Source organism: Miniopterus natalensis, chromosome 18 (genome assembly GCF_054644295.1).
Source record: "Miniopterus natalensis isolate mMinNat1 chromosome 18, mMinNat1.hap1, whole genome shotgun sequence".
NCBI lineage: Eukaryota > Metazoa > Chordata > Mammalia > Chiroptera > Miniopteridae > Miniopterus > Miniopterus natalensis.
The window spans coordinates 28,188,346-28,209,850 of record NC_142098.1 but is presented as its reverse complement, the minus strand read 5'-3'; the positions used below and the strand labels follow the sequence as shown (position 1 = coordinate 28,209,850).

Genomic DNA, 21,505 nt, shown 5'->3' with positions numbered 1-21,505 from the left:
GACGGCTGCACTGGGGAATTTCCAGAGCTGAGACTGGGTGAGAAGGGAGGAGCCGGGGGCCTGAGCACGGACCCGGCTCGGGGGTATCAGAGCGGGGATTGGGGAGAGCGCGCCCCACGTGCCTGTGACGCGGGGGCGGCGGTAGGCGGCGGCGGCTACGCGGGGCCGGCTGCCTTGCGGGGCCGGGAGGGCCACCAGGCAGGAGGCAGTATGCTGCGCGCCGCGCTGCCGCTGCTAGGGCTGCCCCTGGCGGGGGCGGCAGCGGCCAAGGAACCCGCCCCGGAGCTGGGGTCTCCGGGAGAGCCTCCCCCAGGGTTGGCGCTCTTCCGCTGGCAGTGGCACGAGGTGGAGGCCCCCTACCTGGTAGCCCTGTGGATCCTGGTGGCCAGCCTGGCCAAAATCGGTGAGTGCGTGTGTGCGAACCTGGCCGGCGCCCGGCGGCGGACCCGCCCCCAACCCCTATTTCCCAAACCAGGGCCGGCTTCTTGCACGGTGCCCGCACTTAGGTTGGGATGCCACAATCCGGGCTCTCACAGAGTTCCTGCGTGATCGCTTGAGGAGTTCCCTCCTCCCCTTCTCCTCGAGTGGGAGCTCTGAGGATTTGCCTTTCCCCAGGGCTGTCCCAGCTCTCCCCGTCCCCTTCCCTAGCCTCCTTTGCCCTCTCGGCTCCACTCTTACCCGTGCAGTAAGCCCTTCAGTCTTGCTTCCCCACCAATCCCCGGCCACCCAGACTGTCAGCGGTGAGGACAGGTGGAGACATCGAGGGGATGGTATTCTCCCGCAAACGCAGGCATCCTGGTCCCGAGGAACAGCCTTCCCTGGAGACCAGGTCCAAGTGTCCCACTCTTTTGGGATACTAAACTGTCACCTTTCCTCTGGTCCCCTAAAGATGCCCCCTTCTTATGCCTAGCTGCGGGACCCCACCCCAGCCCTTCAAGTTCAGGTCTATAGTCTTCCCACTTCAGGGTATAAGAAACTTCCATCTGTTGGGGCCTTCCTCTGTGCTGCCAGCACTAGATGCTTTCATACATCCGGCCTCCTTCAGTCTGCACAGCATTGAAGGTTGTGGTCCAGAATACTTTCCTTGAATAGTGCTGCTTTTCCTTGCCTCTGCCCCCTCTTCCCTCCTTCTGAACAATCAGTGGTCCCTCCTCCCACGAGAGATCCCCCTCCCTCTCCCTGTTGTGCAGACTCTGCTGTGGGGGCGACTAATTATAGCTGAGTGTTGCTACTCACTCCCCATCTATGCTGGCACAGCCTGTACTCCAACCTCACCAATACAGTCTTCATGTAGGAATCACACAGACTAGAATTTGCCCCTTTCCTCCCCCAGGGGCACTGCTGAGAGGAGGGGGGCTGAGCAGGAACGGAAGAACTCTCCATTCTGTTGTGGCAGCCCATTAATAATAAAAAATGGGGTTTTAAATGCCTTCAGGGAGCCTAGTTCTGTCAGAGAACAGGCTTTGGTGATGAGTTTTGGATTGCTGGGGTTGAGGCATGCTCTGGAGATGAAGATGGAATAGGGTCCCTGAAGGAGAGGAGAGGGGGAACCAAAGGTAGTGTGTGGCTGGTCTATGACTGAACTTAGCTTAGAGCCTGGCAGCAATGAGAGCAAGGTGAGAGAAGCCCCAGATTTAGGAGCCAAGAACTGGGTTTGCTGAGAAATTTGTGAGTTGCAGGAGAGTTCCTATCTTATTTAGGCTTATAGCAATGACTGTAGTTTCCTTCATAAATCATAGTGCTTTTCCTAGATTGGATAACACCTCTTCTGGAAGTAGAAGAGGGCCTCCTTTGCATCAGTCAAGAAAAGAGAGGAGAAAGATAGGTAGAATATTCTGGGATATCTTCCTCCAGCTTCATTGCTTGGAGATTTTCACTCCTTTTATTCAACAAATCTTTGTGTAGATCCCACTATATGCCAGGCACTGTCCTAGGTTCTTTGGGGGGAGGAGCTTCCAAAGGACACTGTCTTGGCATTGGGCCTCACACAGGCTAATGTGGAAGCCTACCCCACTACCCACCACCCCAGGGATTGTATGGGGAGAGATGTTCACTCATGGACTCGGGGACCAAGGGAAAGCCGAAAGAACTTATTTTAGGGAGTAAAGGTAGAAGTGGAAATAGTGCTAGAAACCCATTTCATACTACTTCCTCTTTTCCTAGGGACAGATCTGTTATTATTTTGCCTCAGAGTCATATTAACATTTGTTGAGAACCAACTATATGTCTGACATCCTACTGGGCACATTCATATTATATCACTTAATCCTCACCTTGTGTAATAGGTAATTTTCCCATATTACAGGAGAAGAAATTGAAGTTCAGGTAAATTAAATAATATGCCTGAGATCACACAATTAGAAAGTGACAGAGACAGAAGAATTGGAGATCTTCTGACTGCTAAACCTGATACTTTTTAAACTACTGAGTCCTTGGTGAGCCTAGATAATGAAAAGCACACTGGGCTAGCATACTGCTCCTAGGAGGTATAATATGCATTATGGTCTAGTTAGGGAGACAGGACACAGTAATATAATAATAGGTAACATTTATTGAATACTTACTGTAAAGCACTGGGCTAAGTGCTTTTGAGTAGATTGTCTTATTTAAACCTCACAACAGTCCTATGAGATCTTTACTGTTTTTATTCCCATTTTACTCTTGAAAAAGCTCAAAGTCAGAGAGATGAAGTTATTTGCTCCAAAGTCACAGGACTAGTAAATAGAGGAGCCAGGCTTTGAACCCAGGCAGCCTGGCTCCAGAGGCCCTGATTTTTACACCTATGTTGTACATAAAACTGTATCGAGTAGTATTTGCTGAGGTTCAAATAATGGCTATGAATAAGGGAAATCAGAGAAAGGTGAGGTCCACTGAATGTGAAGTAGAGAGGAGGGGTATTTCTGGAAATGGAAAAAGCAAGCAACGGTCTAGGCTACCATGGTAGGAGCACCAACAAATAGACAACTTTGTAGCCCTGGAAGGCTGGAGATTCTGCGAGTCCTGAATTTCTTTTCTCCTTCCTTGGTCCTAGGGTCAGGGGCCCTGACTTTGGATAACCTTCTAAGACTGGGAGGTTATAGGCCAGCACACACTTGCATGTGTGTGTGTGTGTGTGTGTGTGTCCTATAAGCTGAAATCTTTGGCCCTCTTCTTGCATTGCAGTGTTTCACTTATCTCGGAAGGTGACATCTCTGGTCCCTGAGAGCTGCCTGCTGATTTTACTGGGACTGGCGCTTGGAGGCATTGTCTTGGCTGTGGCCAAGAAAGCTGAGTACCAGCTGGAGCCAGGCACCTTCTTCCTCTTCCTGCTGCCTCCTATTGTGCTAGACTCAGGCTATTTTATGCCTAGCCGGCTGTTCTTTGACAACTTAGGTGCCATCCTCACCTATGCCGTGGTGGGCACACTCTGGAATGCCTTCACAACAGGTGCTGCCCTCTGGGGCCTGCAGCAGGCTGGACTTGTGGGTGAGTGACTCTAAGACCTGAGCTGGGAGAGGGAGGCTTTGCCAGACTCATCACCCAACTCTTTCCTCCTCCAGCTTTGGAGATCCCATGTTGGCGAGAGCCATGCCCTGAGAGCTCCATCTTGGGTCCCTCCCACCTGGAGTGTAAGGAATTGCTCCAGATGGGACTTCAGCCTTCATTTAGGTCTTTGCCAATTGAATCTGGGCTCCTACTGCATGACAGATGATCAGGGACCTGACTCCCAGCTGTGTGTGGGCTGCCGAGGCTGGGAAGCCTGTGTCACCACTCTGCTGCCTCCTACCCTCTGTTACCATACTGCCACTTGCCAGCCCTGCTTCCCTGAGGCACAGCACACCAGTCCTGGTAGGGTCTACCATCCTGATTCATATTATTATTTTTAATAAATATGTAGTATACATTCACAAAATACAAGATACTACACTGACTGGGTGTTCTCTCTATCCCGTTGAGTCATCATAGCAACCCTGTTGAGGTATAATTTGTCCCATTGAATGGATGAGGAAATTGAGGCCACTGACCTTATTTGATATCAGGTCCAAGGTTAGTAGGAGAGGTCCATTTTACTGAGAGTCTTTGCATTCAGGCTGCTGTGACCCGTTCCCTTCTTCCTCATTTCCTGCCCCCAAAATTCATTTAACCCTGAGTGTTGGTAATTCAGACTTCTTCCAAGGTGCAAGGGGAGGTTTGCAATTTTCACTTGAGGACTCCAACCTGATTTTCCTAATGGGTCAGTGAACTCCCTGAAGACATGAGACCATGATATTAATAGTAATCTTAATAATAGGGTACTTTCTATGTATTAGGCACTGGCTAAATGAAGAACTTTGTGGAGAAGATAGTTATTATTCCCAATATATACATGAAGAAACTGAGGCTCACAGATATATGACACGTTCAAGTCTCACCTATGGTGCTTTTCATACTATATTCAGCTCTCATAGATGGATAGCCTCCCCCCTTCCTGCTGAGAATAGTGAAGGTCACATCCCTTAGGCTGAGAACCATAGGTGTGGGAGAGGGCACACTCTTTTGTTTGTCTCCCTAATAAAGCCAGCCAGCAGCCAGTTTCCACCTGCTGGTGGTTATTATTACTGCTGCTGCAATGCTTATTGTCAGTGCCACCTTAGCTTTTCAGGTTACATAGAGCTTTCTTAGCCATCCCCTAAGTTGGTTTTTGTAGCAGTCTTGTGAGGTAGGCACAGGAGGAATGGCTAAGAGGAGTCTTTCATCAATGACAGTGCCAAAATCGCAGAACTTGTAAGTGGCAAAGCCAGGCCTTAGGCTCAAGTCTCTTGACCAGCAGGCTGACACTCTCTTTACCATCCCAGGTCCTCTCTGGGTGTCCTTGTTTGTTTTTGTTAATCTTCACCTGAGAATATTTTTTCCATTGCTTTTCAGAAAGAGTGGAAGGGAGAGAGCGGGGTGGGGGGTGGGGAGAGAGACACATTGACTGGTTGCTTCCCGCACACACCCCAACCGGGACCAGGGATTAAGCCTGTAATCAAGGTATGTGCCCTTGGCTGGAAATGAACCCAGGACCCTTCAGTACAAGGGCTGACACTCTAACCATTGAGCCAAACCGGCTAGGGCTGGGTGTCCTTGTTTTAACAGTGGGTTGGAGCCTGGGCTTGTCACAAGGAATGTAGTAGGAGACTCAGTACCTCACCAATTACTGTCCTTTATCTGTCCCTTGAAAGCCCCTAGAGTACAGGCTGGCTTGCTGGACTTTCTGCTGTTCGGGAGCCTCATATCAGCAGTGGACCCTGTGGCTGTGCTGGCTGTCTTTGAGGAAGTGCATGTCAACGAGACTCTCTTTATCATCGTCTTCGGCGAATCCCTGCTTAATGATGCAGTCACCGTGGTAAGAGTGCTCAGCTAGCTGCCATTCCTGATCTTAGGCCCCGCGCTCTGACTAGCTGGGTGTATGAACAGGCTCAGACCCTCCCCCCCCCACCCTGGGGTCCCCTGGGGAAGTAATAGAGTCTTAGCGTTCACCTTCTCCCAGCAGTCCTGATTGCTGCCTTCCCCTCGTTCCTGACTCTCCTCTTCTCACTCAGGTGCTGTACAAGGTCTGCAACTCCTTTGTGGAGATGGGTTCTGCCAACGTGCGGGCCACTGACTACCTGAAGGGAGTCGGTCAGTATCTCCCCTCTTTCAGTTGGCACTGCAGGTCTGCCTCCCCTGGGTTGCTGAATCCCTGTCCCCACCACATCAGGACAGAGGAGGCTTTTCAGGTTGCCTCATTCCTTTCCCTGCTCTGTGGAGAAATGGGCCCGGAGAACCTAAGAAGGAGGGGCTTTCCTGGGATCCTGGCTCAGGGATCCTGATCCCCGGGGAGTGCAGTGGGCATCCTCCTCGTCTCCCTGCCAGGCAGAAGTCTGGTCAGCCCGGGTTTGGTCCAGGCCAGGGGTCATGCTGACAACCCACTCCTCCCCCAGCCTCCTTGTTTGTGGTCAGTTTGGGCGGGGCAGCCGTGGGCTTAGTCTTTGCCTTCCTCCTGGCCCTGACCACACGCTTCACCAAGCGGGTCCGCATCATCGAGCCCCTGCTGGTCTTCCTCCTCGCCTATGCAGCCTACCTCACTGCTGAAATGGCCTCGCTCTCCGCCATTCTTGCGTGAGTCCTGGGGAACTTGCAGGCAGGCAGCTGGGAGGGGGAACTGGAGATGGTTGCCCTTCATATGGACAGATGCAGGGCCCCGAGGACTCCATAGGTTTCCCTGAGCCCTTGTGGTAGTGGGAGCCTCAGACTCTCCTTGGGAGACAGTAAATCTCAGGTAATGTTCCAGGATTGGCCTCCAGAACTTTCTTGGGCACCCCAGAACTCAATCTTCCTCTGCCTGAAGTGCTCTCTGGGGCGTAGGCTGAGCTGGAATTGGCTTCAAGGCCTGGCGCCACTGACTGTGGTGGCCAAAGGTGCCTCAGGGGGTGTGCTATTCAGAGCATGTTTCTCCCACCTTCCCCTCCGGGAAGCACTGAGTGGGAAACCTAGAGATATGGACCCTTTTCCAAGGACCACCACTAGCTATTCTTGAACAGTCTCCATGCTTCCTGGGCTTCAGCTCTGAGAGTCTGACATCCTGTGATGGGCAACACCATCTCCTGCAGCATGCTCAGACCCCGGGGGTTTGCCTCCTGCGACCACTTCTTACTTGCCCTATCTCCATTCTTCTCCCAGGGTGACTATGTGTGGCCTGGGCTGTAAGAAGTATGTGGAGGCCAACATCTCCCATAAGTCACGCACAACTGTCAAATACACAATGAAGACTCTAGCCAGCTGCGCTGAGACTGTCATCTTCATGCTGCTTGGCATCTCAGCTGTGGACTCTTCTAAGTGGGCCTGGGACTCAGGGCTGGTGCTGGGCACCCTCTTCTTCATTCTGTTCTTCCGAGCCCTCGGTATTGCTAGCACCCTCTGCTTTCCCACTCTCCTTCCTGCCCCTCCCCCAGCTCATCTCCCAATCTGAGTCCACGTCCTTGTCAATTCCTAAGCCTACCCTTGTTGCTCTCCCCTCCCAGCTCCTATCAGACCTTAGTCCAGATACTTGGTGCCATCCACTCCCAGTGCCCTCCACTCCCAACCCCCTGCTCCCATTGGCCTCCTTCCTGCTGTAGGTGTAGTCCTGCAGACGTGGGTGCTGAATCAGTTCCGGCTGGTCCCTCTGGACAAGATTGACCAGGTGGTGATGTCCTATGGGGGCCTGCGGGGGGCTGTGGCCTTCGCTCTCGTCATCCTACTGGACAAGACCAAGGTCCCTGCCAAGGACTACTTTGTGGCCACTACTATTGTAGTGGTCTTCTTCACAGTCATCGTGCAGGTGGGAGAGCCCACAAGACTGGGTGGGGAAAGGGTCTGGCAGGTCCTGGGGGAGGCTTGGGCCCTTTGGGATAAGAGCTCCTCTTCCTGTTGGGGGTTCAAGGGCCTGACTGTCCAGACCTTGAATGCACTGAGGCCAGGATACAGAAGCTGAAACCTAATTGTGGGGAGAGAAACAACAGGGAACTGGGTAGGGCAGGGCTCACCTGCTGCCTGTCTGTAGGGCCTGACCATCAAGCCACTGGTCAAGTGGCTGAAGGTGAAGAGGAGTGAGCATCACAAGCCCACCCTGAATCAGGAGCTGCATGAGCACGTGGGTACCAGAGCTCCATCCCTCCACCTGTCCCTCTCTCCCTTTTCCTATTTGAGCAGAGTCCTGATCCAGTCCCCCTACCCACCCCCCTTCTAGACTTTTGACCACATTCTGGCTGCAGTGGAGGACGTTGTGGGGCACCATGGCTATCACTACTGGAGGGACAGGTGAGGGAGCTGCCCCGAGGCTCCTTCAGCAGCAGCAGCCCCACCAGCCAGGGCAGCATGGGGGATGTGCCACACTCCTGAGAAGGGACACAGCCAGGCTCAGGCTGGGTAACCTCTGCCTGAAGCCCTTCAGTGGCATCCCAGTACTCTCAGGATAAGACAAGGCTCCCCAATGAGGCCTGCCTGGCCCTGCATGGTCTGGCACCTGCCGGACTCCAACCTCATTGTGCTCGGTTCTCTTTGACTATCTGCCTGTTAATTACATGGACCCTGGTTTAGAATCTCACGACCCACCATGCTTCCCCCACCGTGGCCACTGGGACGTGTACACATGTAGTTCTCTCTACTAAAACACTCCCTTGCCTCCCTTTCACCTACTTAACCTCTGTTCATCCTTCAGATCTCTCCATAGCCATTAAGTCCTTAGGGAGGCTGTCCCTGGACTCCCTGACTAGGACAAATCCCTATCACATTCTATAATTATCCTTTGTAGTTCTTGTCATGGTTGCAATTTTACGGTTATTTGTACTAACTTCAGTTAATGGCAGGCTTTCCCAAAACACCATAAATTCCGTAAGGGCAGGGACTAGCTTCAAGATTTTCCCCGTCCAAGGCCCATACCAAGAGAGCCAGGCCAGCACTGGTGGTGTCCCTGCCCCATATGAGGAAGGGCCAGCTGGCTGGACCGTGGAAATGGCACTCAGGGCTGGGCCTGGCATCCTCTGTAGGTGGGAGCAGTTTGACAAGAAGTACCTGAGTCAGCTGTTGATGCGGCGGTCAGCCTACCGCATCCGGGACCAGATCTGGGATGTGTACTACAGACTCAACATCCGGGATGCCATCAGCTTTGTGGACCAGGTAGGTTGGCAGCCTGTGGTGGGTGAGCAGGTGGCCAGCAGGGCAGTAAGGGATGACTGACAGCAGACAGGCCCTGAGGAGGAAGTCAGGAGTTCCTAGCAGACTCAATGGTCTTATGAAGTGGCAGCTGCAGGAACCAGCCTGGCCTAATGCTGACATTCTGAGTCTGGCAGGCAGCAGAGAAAGGTGGGAAACAGTTAAACTCTAGAGTAAAAAATGTTCAATTTTTGTTACTTATAGGCTTGTGACCTTGGGTAAATCACTTATATTCTCTGTTTCCTCAACTGTAAGAAAGTGGAAATAAGAGTGCCTGTGCCACAGAGTTTTGAGGATTCTATAGTAAAGTTGAACCTCGAACATCAAAAGAAAAGAATGTGTTGCCCTAGCCGGTTTTGCTAAGTGGTTAGAGCGTTGGCCTGCAGGTTGAAGGATCTTGGGTTCGATTCTGGTCAAGGGCACATACCTGGGTTGCAGGCTCGATCCCAGCCTGGGTCAGGGAGGCAGCCAATTGATGTGTCTCTCTCACATTGTTTCTTTCTCTCTCTTTCCCCACCCCCCTTCAGTCTCTCTGAAAAGCAATGGAAAAAATATCCTAGAGTGAGGATTAAAAAAAAAACAGAATGTGTTAACTATTGTTACATTTTTTTTAGCATATTACTTTGAGCGTCAAAAGCGCAAAATAAGTGTTAACTATTGTTTTTTTAAAAATATGTTATTGATTTTTTAGAGAGAGAGGGAGGGAGAGGGACAGAGAGATAGATACATCGATCGGCTGCCTCCTGCACCCCCCTACTGGGGATCGAGCCCGCAACCGGGCATGTGCCCTGACCAGGAATCGAACTGGGTACCTCTTGGTTCATGGGTCGATGCTCAACCACTGAGTCACACTGGCCAGGCCATGTTATTTTTTTTATTGCACTCTGACTGTCTGGGCCACTCTCAGTCTGATTGCCATCTGACCTTTGTCTTGGCCCCTCTAGGGAGGCCACGTCTTATCCTCCACTGGGCTCACTCTGCCCTCTATGCCCAGCCGAAATTCTGTGGCAGAGACCTCTGTCACCAACCTGCTGTAAGTCCTTGAACCCGCTTCCCCTTCCTTAAGCTTCTCTCCATTGAGCCCTCTATCTGAATTGTTTTGGGGAAAGCTTGTGTTTGAGCACTTTTGCATTTGCCCTTCCCCTGGCCTGTGCCCCCTGGCCCTTCCCCAGCACATGTGTTCCCTGCCTCTTGCAGGAGGGAGAGTGGCAGTGGGGCCTGTCTGGATCTGCAGGTGATTGACACAGTACGTAGTGGCCGGGACCGTGAGGATGCTGTGATGCACCATCTGCTCTGTGGAGGCCTCTACAAGCCGCGTCGCAGGGTGAGAGCAGCCAGGGTATAAGAGTTCTGAGGGGGTGAGAGTGGTCTGGGGAGGCCATGATCGCAAGCTCAAGGGGCAGTTGGCACCAGCTGTAGGGAGCTAGCGATGCCCAGCTGAAGAGTGGGGGCTTCATCTTGTGGGTAATAACTTTTAGCTTTTCCTTTTGGAGTAAGGGTTGGTCTGATACAAATACTGTTTAAAAATGTCTTCTCTGGTAGCAGAATGAAGGTCAGATTGGAGGGGGTGAGTTGAAAGGCTGTGTGAGTCAGTTGAGAGTCTGGGTGAGCTAGTTGGGAAGTTGGAGGGCAACACTGGGTTAGAGCTGGGTGGTGGGAAGGGAGAGGAGCATAGGACTGGGTGACTGACTGCGGAGGGGAGAGAAGGAAATAGAGTGCAGAGGGCTTGATGGGGTCAGCCACAGACAGAAGCAGGAGTGCTGATAAAGCCTGCGGGACCAGCTCAGCATGGGGAAGGCAGACATCTATTTTAGGTAATGTGAGTTCATCCAGTGCAGGTTGTTTATGAAGTTTTGGGGCTGGAAAGGCCCATCCCATCTCGGAGGAACCTTTTGTAGCCCCACAAGGGGGCAGCAAGCCATTACCTTGAATCTTCTTGATATGGGAAGCTAGCTGTTACCATTCCTGGCAGTTTTAACAGTCAAGGCTGTTTCTACTGTTGTGATAGAATTGGCCTCCTTTAACTTGCTCCCACTGGTCCTGATTTAACTCTCTGCAGCTCTGCAGAATATATTTTCAAAGGTTTCAAGGCAGTCCCCTTCCACACAGGCCTTCTGCCCTGAGGCCGGCGTTTCTCTCTGATGTGTCTTCTCTGATCATAAGAAACAAGGCCCACAATGGAAGGTGCAATTCTAGCTGTTGTTAGCCAGGGCGGGGCATGGGGCCTCTCTTACCCTTCTAGTTCTAGAACTTGCCATTCTCTTCTTGCAGCCCAGAATCCCTCTAGCTTTGGCTCACCACCCTGGGGCCCCATACTGTCCTTATAATTAGGCAACCCCCAGTGTCTTCTTTAGTTAATGGGTGTTAAACTCTATCTCATCTCATTTGTTTTGTTTACTTTTTTCTAATGGAAAATTTCATTCATTCACAAAACTAGAGAGAATAGAATAACTCAGTTATCCATCACATAGCTCCAGTACTTATCAATGCATAATTTAATCTTATTATATTCTAGACCCCACCACACTCTATCCACATCACATTTTATTATCTTAAAACAAACTTCAGACATCATATCTATTTCAGTATGTATCTCTAGGTGGCAAGAACTCTTAAAAACACACAACATACAACCATTATCACTTATAACAGTTAACAGGAGTTCCTTTTCACATCAAATATCCAGTGTTCATAAATATCTTTTCCGGATGGTTTGTTTAAATCAGGATCCAAATAAAGCCCACACTTTGCATTTGGTAAATATGTCTCTTTATTTTTAAAAATCTATAATATTTTCTCCTCCCTCCTTTTATCCCCTTGTTATTTATTTATTGAAGAAACTAGATACTTTGTCTCAGAGAATTTCCCATTTTACAGATTTTGCTGATTATATTCCAGTGGTGGTGTTTAACATGTTCCTCTCTCCCCTGTGTTTCCTGGTAGTTAAATCTAGGGGCCTGGTCAGATTCAGGAACATTTAATAAGTATGCTGTGTTTCTTACTGCATCACATCAGGATGTACATAATGATTGGTTGTTTATGGATGTGTGTGTGTGTAACATTGGTCCAACCAGTTCTTGTGTAGTCAATTAAAAAAAACAAATGGAGTATGATTGTGCTTATCCCTGTTAAATGAAATGTCATCTTATTTGATTTAGCCCATCATTCCATCGTTTGGATCCCATGTCTGCCACCAAATATCTGCTCAGATTCACATCATATGAAAATTTGCTAAGCCTGTTAACTCTGTATTCATCCAAATCAACATAAAAATGTTGACCAGGCTAGAGCTGAGGACAGAGCCCTGTGGCATGCTACCAAAGACTTTCCTCCAGACTGACACGGATCAAGCATTTTTGGGGTATGGTTACTCAACCAGTTCTGAATCCACTTAGCTATACCATAACACAATACACAATTCCTCGTATTCTTCTCAGAAATATCATCAAAGAGAGACAGAAATGTCTAGTATGCAGTTAGACATATAAGATTATAGTTTAAGAGAGTGATAAGGGCTGGAGATAAGATTTAGAATCAACCTTTACCAGAGGTTTCCTCACCTGACTATCCCAGAATCCCCTGGGGAGCTTGTGAGAATTCATATTCCTGGTTTTATCTCCTGGAGATTCTGATGCTGTAGTATGAAATGGGACAATGAATCTGTGCATTTAATATGCCCCCCATGTGATTCAAATGCAGCTGGTGTGATGGCTGGTGTTTGGGAACCACAGATCTCTATCACTGTGCTAGCTGAAGCTGAAAGAACGGATATGTTTGCTGAGGAGAGCATTTAGAGGGGAGAGAGGAGGGCCAAGAACAACACTGTGAGGAATGCACATGGAAGAACAGAAAGGAGAGCCAGCAAAGGAGGAGAGGGAAGGAACCCTTGGAGGAGCAGTAGCAGATGGCGTCTTGGACGCCTGGGCCAGAAGTGGGACTAGATGCTGCATAGAGGTCAAGTCAGCTTATCTAGGGGTCATGACACTGGTGACCAGGAAGAAGGCAGCACTGGGGAACTGCAGACCTTGGAGTTGCAGTTCTGGTTTAAGGAAATAATGGGTATGAGGGAAAGTGTCAGAGTCAAAGTATAAAAGTTTGGAAGGAAAGGGGAGGCAGTGGAGTCAATGGAAAAGTTTTCTTCAAAGAGGTAAGGGAGCAGTGGTGAGGGAGGAATTGAAGATGCAGGAGAGGGAGAAATAGGAGGAGCAGGGAACTGATGGAGGCAAGAAGGAGTGAGTTGAACAAAGGTGAGGCTGGGTTGGTAGTGAGGAGCCCTGTGAAGGAGTTGGACCCCTCCTTATACCTTCCCCTAGAAAGGGGGCACCTCTGGGTGAGTATGTAGAGGGAGGTAGATGGGAGACTTACAGGGAGCTCTTTGTACTAGTTCAGGGAAGCAGAAAACGGGAGGTATAGGAAAGGGGACAGACTGGGAATGCAAGGCAAGACAAGATGATCTAGAACATGCTGGCAGTACTTGGGAGATTACCACTAGTTAATGAAAAGGCTGCCAAGAGCAGAGGGCAGAGATGGAGGCAGTCTAGGTGAGTGTGCAGTGGGTGGGTTTGATCTTTATGAGAAAGAGTGAAAGGAGCAGATGATGGGGTTGTTGTTGGACTGAGAGGGTTTGGGGTGTCGGGAGAGATAGTTATGGGAGGTCAAAGTGCAGCCCAAAGTATCATGGTGGTTGCTGTAGGAATGACTTGTTGGAGAGTTCCACCTGGAGAGAGAATCCTGTGAGGCTAGAAGGGGCACATGTGGGCCAGGCAAGTGGACCTTCATGACTGGAGGTGCAAAGAAAGAAATGTACCCCGTGGTCTCATAGTAACCCCCTGCCTCTGGTCACTTCACATCAGAAAGAATTGGGAAAGGGCAGTAGTGGATAGGGGAAACTAGATTTGGGGGAATAGGTTCTGGGATAAAGGGAAGTTTTTCCCCAGTGAACTGAGAATACAGAGTGGCTCGATTCTTATTGTATTCTTTGTTTTATTTATTTAATCCATGGCTAGTTCTTGAAAACTGAGCTGGCAGGGCCTATGGTGACCATGGGGCTGTGGCCTGGGATTCCTGTGGGAGGCCAAGGCACCCAGCCTCACGGCAGGGTGGGGCTGTCATTGCCAGTACAAACCCAGCTGCAGCCGCCACTTCATCCTGGAGGACGCGCAGGAGCGGCAGGACAAAGAGGTCTTCCAGCAGAACATGAAGCGGCGGTTGGAGTCCTTTAAGTCCACCAAGCACAACATCTGCTTCACCAAGAGCAAGCCACGGCCTCGCAAGGCCGGCTGCAAGAAGGCACGTGCTTTCTTTGGGACTTCCGTTTGGGGCTGGAGATTGCATGCAGTTTTGAACCCTCCAAGTGTTGGAATCCAGCTCAGGGAGACCCCTAGTTGGATAATCCTCAGGGACTTGGTGGCCACAGCAGTCTGGGTTCCCTTTTGCATCTTCCTGGAGCCCCAAAAGGGTAAGGTGAGGCCTTCAGAGGGAGATCAGCCTCTTGGCCAAGAGGTCCCCTGCTGGGAGGCAGCAGGACTTCCTTCTAGAAATGAAATGAGCAGGAGAAAGGCAAATTCCTTGGAGAGGGCAAATCCATAAGCCCCTAATTCAGCCCAGACTGATGCCTCAAGAGCCCTTGCTGGGGCATGGGTTACTCAGACTCCACAACACTTGCCTGGGGGGATCAAGGGGTTGTGGAACCATTGGGATCGACAGAGATTCACTCTCCTGCTATTTCAGGAAAACAAGAGTTGGGGTTGGAGCCAGGGCCAGAGGCTTAGGGTTTTTTCTTGCTCTTTAGAAGAATGGTGTGGTTAACACTGCAGCTACAAATAGAAAATCTCCTCAAGACCTGGACTTTCAGGATACAGGCAAGCAGGGAATGGGGGTGGGGTTGAGGGTGGAAGGGGTAGGGAAAGGGACCCATCAGCCAGAATCCCGGAGGACCTACTCTGTGCTGTATTCTGTGCCATGAGCTGGGGCTCTTCTCAGGGACTAGATGGGCACACTCTGTTTCAAAGCTGGGTGTGTTCAAAGCAGTTATTAGACTATTTGTGACAGGAGGCATCTGATAGCTAACTATAGGTTACAGGCCCTGAGGACTTGGAAAAAGTGTCATGGAGAAGGGGGGAGCTTGGTCAGCCTCGAAGGATGGGTGAACCCTGGGCCCCAGTGTTGTCCCATCTGCAAAACCAGGGTGAGCTGAACATTGATGGGCCTTCCAGCTCTCCAAATGCTCATATTTTCAGCCGATGGGATCTGGGGCTGAGAGGAGAGGATGGGGAAGCTGGAAAGTGTGACTTCCCTCATGGCTGCTTCTGAGGACTGCTTGTCCTGGTTCCCTCTTTGGGATCTGTAGTCCCCCTTCCCTTCTTTATAAGCACCCAGCCCCCTAGGCCAGTGCCCAAGCAGCCAGAGGAGAAAGCAGGTGCCTCTGCCAACTGTGGGCTCTGCTTGGGTGGGCAGGGAGCTGGCCTGTGCAGTACCAAGAGGCAGCTGCTGGGCTGGCCACCCTGACTCAGCTCTTGTCCCTACCCAGCTGCTGTGATCTTAACTGTGGAGTCTGAGGAGTCTGAAGAGGAGAGCGACAGTTCTGAGACAGAGAAGGAGGATGATGAGGGGATCATCTTTGTGGCTCGGGCCACCAATGAGGTTCTCCAAGAGGGAAAGGTCTCAGGTAATGGCTTCCTCCCTGCCTCCCTCCCCTCTGGGGCAAGCTGCAACTGTGCATCTGGCTTCTCCCTTTTCACTCATGGCCTCTACTCTAGATAACTGCCTTTCCCCATTCACTCATTTATTCACCAACCATCATTTACTGAGCATCGCCTTTATATCAGACACCTGATGTATATGATTTGATTCCACCCTCCCAACAACCAAGATGGGGAAACAGCTCAGAGAACCAAAGGAACTTGAGACTTGTTCAGCATCCCATAGCAGAACCTGAATTTGAATCTGACCCATCTGACTCCAAAGCCCACAGCCTTTAAAAAATAAAAATTAAAAAAAATCTTTATTGATTTCAGAGAGAGGAAGGGAGAGGGAGAGAGAGATAGAAACATCAATGATGAGAGAGTCGTCATTGATCAGCTGCCTCCTGCACACCCCTGACTGGGGATCGAGCCCGCAACCCAGGCATGTGCCCTGACTGGGAATCGAGTCGTGATCTCCTGGATCCTAGATTGATACTTAACTGCCCAGCTGGGCAGCCCACAGCCTTTTCACTGCCATGCTGCCTCCCTTTACAATTTGGGGAGAAACATGAAGTGACAAGCTAAAACCTGGTTCTGTTGTAATCCATGCCCAGCACACCTTCCCTCAGGTAGAACGCACCTTCCCTCAGGTGGCAGCCTGTCCCAAGGGAGGAGGCTGAACTCATCGAAATGGAATTATTGTGGATAAAAAACACTATTTACATGTTTCCATATGTGGAGAACTAACTCATAAATATCACTGCTAGTTGGCGCAAGCACCCTCAGATGTCTTATAATTTTTTATTATACAGAATTTCAAAATATACATTAGACAGAATGGTAAAATGAACTCCCATTGATCTGTTACCCAGCTTCAATAATTACCTGCTTCTAATCAATCTTATTTCATCTGTATCATTACTATGCCCCTCACTTCATGGGTTCTTTTGAAGCAAATCTCCAATATCACTTCATCAATAAACACTTCAGCACGTACCTCTAAAAGATAAGGATTCTTCTTTAAAAATACAACCACAATACCATTATATTTAAAATCTTGGTCACCAAATATCCAGTCAATGTTCAAGTTTCCCTGATTGTCGTAATATATATTTTTTTACAGGTTACTTCAAATAAAAATCCAGACAAGGCTCACATACTGCATTTGATCAATAAGCCTCTTTTAACCTTTAGTAGTAGTTCTCAAGAGGGTGATGGTGGAGACATTTTTACCCCTTAGGGGGCACTTGGCAATGTCTGGAGACATTTTGGGTTGCGACAACTGGAGGGGTGCACTTGCATTGAGTGGGTAGAGGCCAGGTATGCTGCTAAACATCCTACAAAGCACAGGACAGCCACACAGCAAAGAAGTATCTGTTCCAACATGTCAACGGTGTCAAGTTTTTACAGGTCCCTCCAAACCTCTGCTACCTACTTTTCCCCCCTTGCAATGTATTTATTGAAATAACCTGGTTATTTGTTCCACAGTCTTTCCTTGTCTGGATTTTGCTGATTGCAACTTCAAAGTGTCATTTAATGTTTTGTTATCCCTTATATTTCCTTTACTTATTTTTATTAGATAAAACTCTTTTAAAAAGGAATTATTTCATTCAATGAGTGGTTCCTAGCCACTCTGACCCCTTCTTCCTGTATGTTCTCTCCTAACTTCTCTAACTTTGTATATCTAGACTCTGTCTCATTTTCTTAGCTAAACTTATATTTCCTTTAAACTGATAATTACATCTAAGTCAGATTTTGGTTTTAATTTTTGGGTAAAAATATTTTATAAGTGGTAATGGTGTACTTCTTATTGCATCACATCAGGAAGCACATACCATCTGGTTGTCTTTTTGTGAAGTTAACATTGATCACTGGGCTCAGATGTTGTTACCCTGATCCCTCCATTACCATGTTCCCTGCCAGCTTTTCACCAATGATCTTAGCAGCCTCTGATAATCACGGTCAGATCCAACATTTCACTGGGGGTTGCACAATGGTGATAGTATACTTTTTTTTTTCTTGGTCTGATTAGCAACTTCCTCTCATCAATTAGGTGAGATATAGTTCATACAGGAAAGAATGGATACATTCTTGATTCTTTCCTTTTATTTATTAGTTTTCAGTCCATGAGTTAGTTCCCTAGCATCCTCCAGAGGTGAACACTGAAAGTTTTTGTTGTTTTAATTTCATTGTGGTTGTTAAAATTTAATGTTTTAGGTCGTTCCAGAGAGGCAGTTTTCTTTTCAATCACAGCATCAACACATTTTATAATGTACTCAATCTAGTTTATTGGATTGCTCAGGACTTTATCAATGAGCAGAAACATACTGAGCACGGATTACATGCAACGCATTGTGCTTGACTCTGGCCAGAGGGCTTCTCTTTCCCAGATTTCCTCTTTCAGAACCTCAGACTTCCTGCCATACAGGGGCTGAGCCTTCCATCCTGGCTGCCAGCAGTCTTGGGATTCTCAGCTCATGTCCCTTGTGCTCTGGCATCTCCTTTTTGGCACGGCTTTAGCCTGCTATTAGGTTTGCATGAGCTCACACTCCTGGGCTCTGTCCCACCAAAGGGCTGTGGTGGGTGCTCAGGCAGGGCTCCCAGGAGCAAAGCCTTTGGCTGGAGCCTTGATATCTTCCTCACCCTCACTGCCATCTCACCCTGGGATGGGGCTTGGCAGGATGTGGTTTCTGAGACTGCAAGTCAAGTGAGAGCTGATTGCAGATGGGGCTTTTTTTCTGCCTGGCTCATGTTTCTCTTGCTTTGCTAATTTTCATCTTTCAATGGGTATTTGTTGAACAAATACTATGTGCCCAGCCTTGTGCTAGGTGCTGGGGATACAGAGGAGAGCAAAACCAGCTGTGGAGCTTCCCTTCAGCAAGGCATTCATCAAATAATCACACAAGTGGATGTGCTATGGCAACTGTGGGATGAATTTATTTATAAAAATGTGCTTATACTTGAGAATTCCATTGTGTTGGTAATGAGTGGGTGTGTACTCTCTGTTTCCAGGGAGCCTTGAGGTGTGTCCGAGTCCACGTATCATACCCCCATCTCCAACGTGTGCAGAGAAGGAGCTACCCTGGAAGAGTGGGCAGGGGGACCTGGCAGTCTACGTGTCCTCAGAAACCACCAAGATTGTGCCCGTGGACATGCAGATGGGCTGGAACCAGAGCATGTCATCTCTGGAGAGCCTGGCATCCCCGCCCTGCACCCAGGCCCCAACTATGATGCGCCTGCCTCCCTGCCCACCGGCCACTGAAGAGCCCCAGGCCCCTCTTGACCTGCCTTCTGATCTGCGCCCTAGCTTCGCCTTCCCCCCGAGCCTGGCCAAGGCTGGCCGCTCTCGCAGTGAGAGCAGCGCTGACATCCCCCGGCAACAGGAGCTGCAGCCCCTCATGGAACACGAGGACCACTCACATCTTAGCCCAGGCACTGCTAGCTCCTACTGGTGCATCCAGTTCAACAGAGGAGGCCGGCTGTAGCCCAGGGACTGGGAGAAGCAGGAGCCCAGAGTCCCTGTGGGAAGTCCCTGTACAAAGGGCAGAGGAGCCCACTCAGCCTGACATGGTGTCAGAGAGGCCTGGACTGAAGTAGCAACTGGAGGCAGGTCAGAAGGGTCTCCTAGGCTGGTCCTTAAAGGAGGCCTTTTCACCACCACCCCTGCTCCTAAGTCCTGCCACCTTCCATTTTAGTGAGATCCTAACCCTGGCTCAAGACCCAGTCCAGATCTAGAGGCTAGGCCCAGAGACTTGGATAGCTGTTGTTCCTTCTCCAGTGCGTATCTTGGGGTCACTTTAGGCATCTGTTTCCTGCCCTCAAAGCAAGGGCATCATTCCTCAGCTGACACTGGACTTTCCAGCCCTCCACCCCCTCCTTAGCACCAGCTCAAGGACAATGGCAATGAGGTTCCTCAAGGCGCTGGTCCTCAGGGAGTTTGGGGTGGGAGGTGGAGCAGGTCTCAACCTTGGGCTTTGCTGCCTTGTTACGTCAAGCTACCCATAACCAATTTTTTTAGGACATTGGGAATCTGTCTTCACTTCTTGCTTTATCTTCTTCCTTTTGCTGCCAGTTATTGGGGTGTTAGCTCCTCCTTTTCCAGGACCAAGGCCACAGGGCTGTGCCAGGCTTCAGGTTAGGGCTCCTTTTTAGCCAGGGTCACTCTAAGGCTCTGGTGCTCTGCATCCAAGTCTGGACCTTTCAGATCCTTGGGACTGGGTTTTCTAAGGAAGGGAGACAGTGGCCCCTGGGCTGCCACATTACCACCTTGACATTTCCCAAACAGGAAAGGAGCTGGGGCCATTGCTCCACTGCTATGGGGGCTAGGATGCCTGGCTACAGTGGCAAGGGGGCTGACAGAATGGCAGGTGACTTTCCTGCGGTTAGCACCTGCTCTGTGTTTTATACCTTGAACTGAAGATACAACAAACATCCCTCAGATGAGTATCCTGGGTGGGACACATAGAACGGTCCATGTGTCTGGGGGTTCTAGGGGCAAGGGGTGGCAACAAGGGCATCTGGTGAGGGAAATGGAAACTTCCAACAGCCTGCCCCAGGGCTTCTGGGATAGAGATTGGAGAGGAATCCTGGGAAGGACTGTTAGCCCTCTGGCCCTCCCTCCTTCCTCTTCCATACCTTTTCAATATTGTCTCCTTTCAGGGGCTTGTAGTGGCAGTCCAGAGGATCACTATGGGCACAGGGTCATAGAACTGGGAGCCCACAAAATGGGGAAGGCCAGCAGGGACAGAGACCCCAGAGGTCAGGTGCCATGGTGCCCAAAGATGTAGCCACCACACACTGGGACCGATAAGCCTTCCTTGGAAACCTGAAAGCAAGTGTAGGACAAATGAACAGAAGTGCTCTGCACATTGTGGGTGGGAGGGCAACCTCGAGCTGGTTACTGTGAGTGTTTACGATACAAATTGGTAGTGTGGGGTCCAGGAACATTTAGGGCTAGAAATGCCTGGTAACAGCAGTCCCAGCTTCAATTTCCACTGTGTCTGAAGGACTTTTAAAATATATATCTATCTTTGCTAAGATACAACATGCATACCATAAAATTTACCCATTTAAAATGTACAGTTCAAAATAAATAAATAAAATGTACAGTTCAGAGGTTTTTAATATATTGAGTTGTGCAGCCCTCACTCACCACAATCTAAGTCTGGAACATTTTCATTGTTTCCAAAAGTCTCTCCTTACCCCTGGCCCAGCCCTAGGTAGTCACTAACTCACTTTCTGTCTATAGATCTGAAGGACTCAACATTCTGCCAAGGTTACAAATTTAGTCACTTTTCCTAAGCTATGCATGAGGAAAGTGTGATGAAGAGTGACTTAGGCTTTGCACTCAGGTTGTTTACAGTTGGCAGTGATAAGGTCTCATAGTTAACAGTCCCAGCTGTCACTTACCAGGTATGTCATCTTAGGCATGTTACATATTCTCTCTGAGCCTCAGTGTCTTCATCTCTAAAATGGGATAACAATCATACTTATTTCATAAGGTTGCTATCAGGATTCAATGGTAAAATGAGAAGAATCTAGTACACAGCCTGGTTCACAGGGATCACAAATGTCGTCATTATTGGTATTATATTATAAGGCGAAAAGTACTGAGAGTGCTATGGGGTCTTGAGGAGATCTGGGCAGCCTTTGGGAGGAGTGTGAGTGTGTGTGTGTGTGTGTATGTGTGTGTGTGTGTGTATGTGTAGAGGCTCAGACAACACAGGGAAAGTTGGGTGGGTGCATTCTAGGTAGAAAGAGCAGAATAACAAAGGATGCCTAGAGTACACATGGCAAAAATCAAGAAGCAGTGGGTGATGTGGTTGGGAGAAACCAGCCAGGGACACAAGGTTTGGGTAGGGAGACCTTGCTGATTTTGCAGGTGGCAGAGAGCTGGCCTGAGAAAACTGGGATCTGGGAGTGGTATGGGCACTGATGTGCTTTAGGGAGCTCAGGTGAGCCAGGTGGGAGATGTGTGAAAACCCTGGTGGATGGACTGGTAGAAGGAAAGGCTAGGGCAGGCCTGTTGGGAGGCTGCTCCAGCAGCCCAGGGACATGAGGGGCTGGTACTGGAGAGGACAGGCAGCCATTCTCAGACTTAAGTGTGAGAATCATTGGGGAGCTTATCAAACATGCAGATTCCTGGG

The 21,505-nt window shown here is 49.6% G+C and overlaps 1 protein-coding gene across 3 annotated transcripts; it reads left to right on the top strand.

Moving 5' to 3' along the window:
- Positions 1–210: 210 nt before the first annotated feature.
- SLC9A5 (solute carrier family 9 member A5) lies at positions 211–20,465 on the top strand. Of its 3 annotated transcripts, none has more exons than XM_087827548.1 (16): positions 211–403; positions 3,163–3,465; positions 5,184–5,347; positions 5,544–5,622; positions 5,925–6,102; positions 6,664–6,884; positions 7,101–7,303; positions 7,526–7,615; positions 7,712–7,782; positions 8,511–8,640; positions 9,621–9,709; positions 9,874–10,000; positions 13,795–13,965; positions 14,471–14,537; positions 15,206–15,343; positions 18,372–20,465. In XM_087827548.1, the coding sequence occupies exons 1-16, from the start codon at positions 211–213 to the stop codon at positions 18,842–18,844; spliced, it is 2,697 nt and encodes an 898-aa protein (XP_087683674.1). In that variant the 3' UTR covers positions 18,845–20,465. The 3 variants fall into 3 exon arrangements, with proteins under 3 accessions (XP_087683674.1, XP_016068835.2, XP_087683675.1); XM_016213349.2 differs by having other exon boundaries at positions 14,468–14,537; XM_087827549.1 differs by lacking the exons at positions 5,925–6,102; positions 6,664–6,884 and having other exon boundaries at positions 14,468–14,537.
- Positions 20,466–21,505: the final 1,040 nt, after the last annotated feature.

Bases quoted from the DNA above. Each gene is read 5' to 3' on its own strand.
- SLC9A5 (XM_016213349.2), top strand. From the start codon at position 211: ATGCTGCGCGCCGCGCTGCCGCTGCTAGGGCTGCCCCTGGCGGGGGCG. The intron at 3,466-5,183 runs GTGAGTGACTCT...GTCCCTTGAAAG, and splicing joins GCAGCAGGCTGGACTTGTGG to CCCCTAGAGTACAGGCTGGC. The intron at 7,616-7,711 runs GTGGGTACCAGA...CCCCCCTTCTAG, and splicing joins ATCAGGAGCTGCATGAGCAC to ACTTTTGACCACATTCTGGC.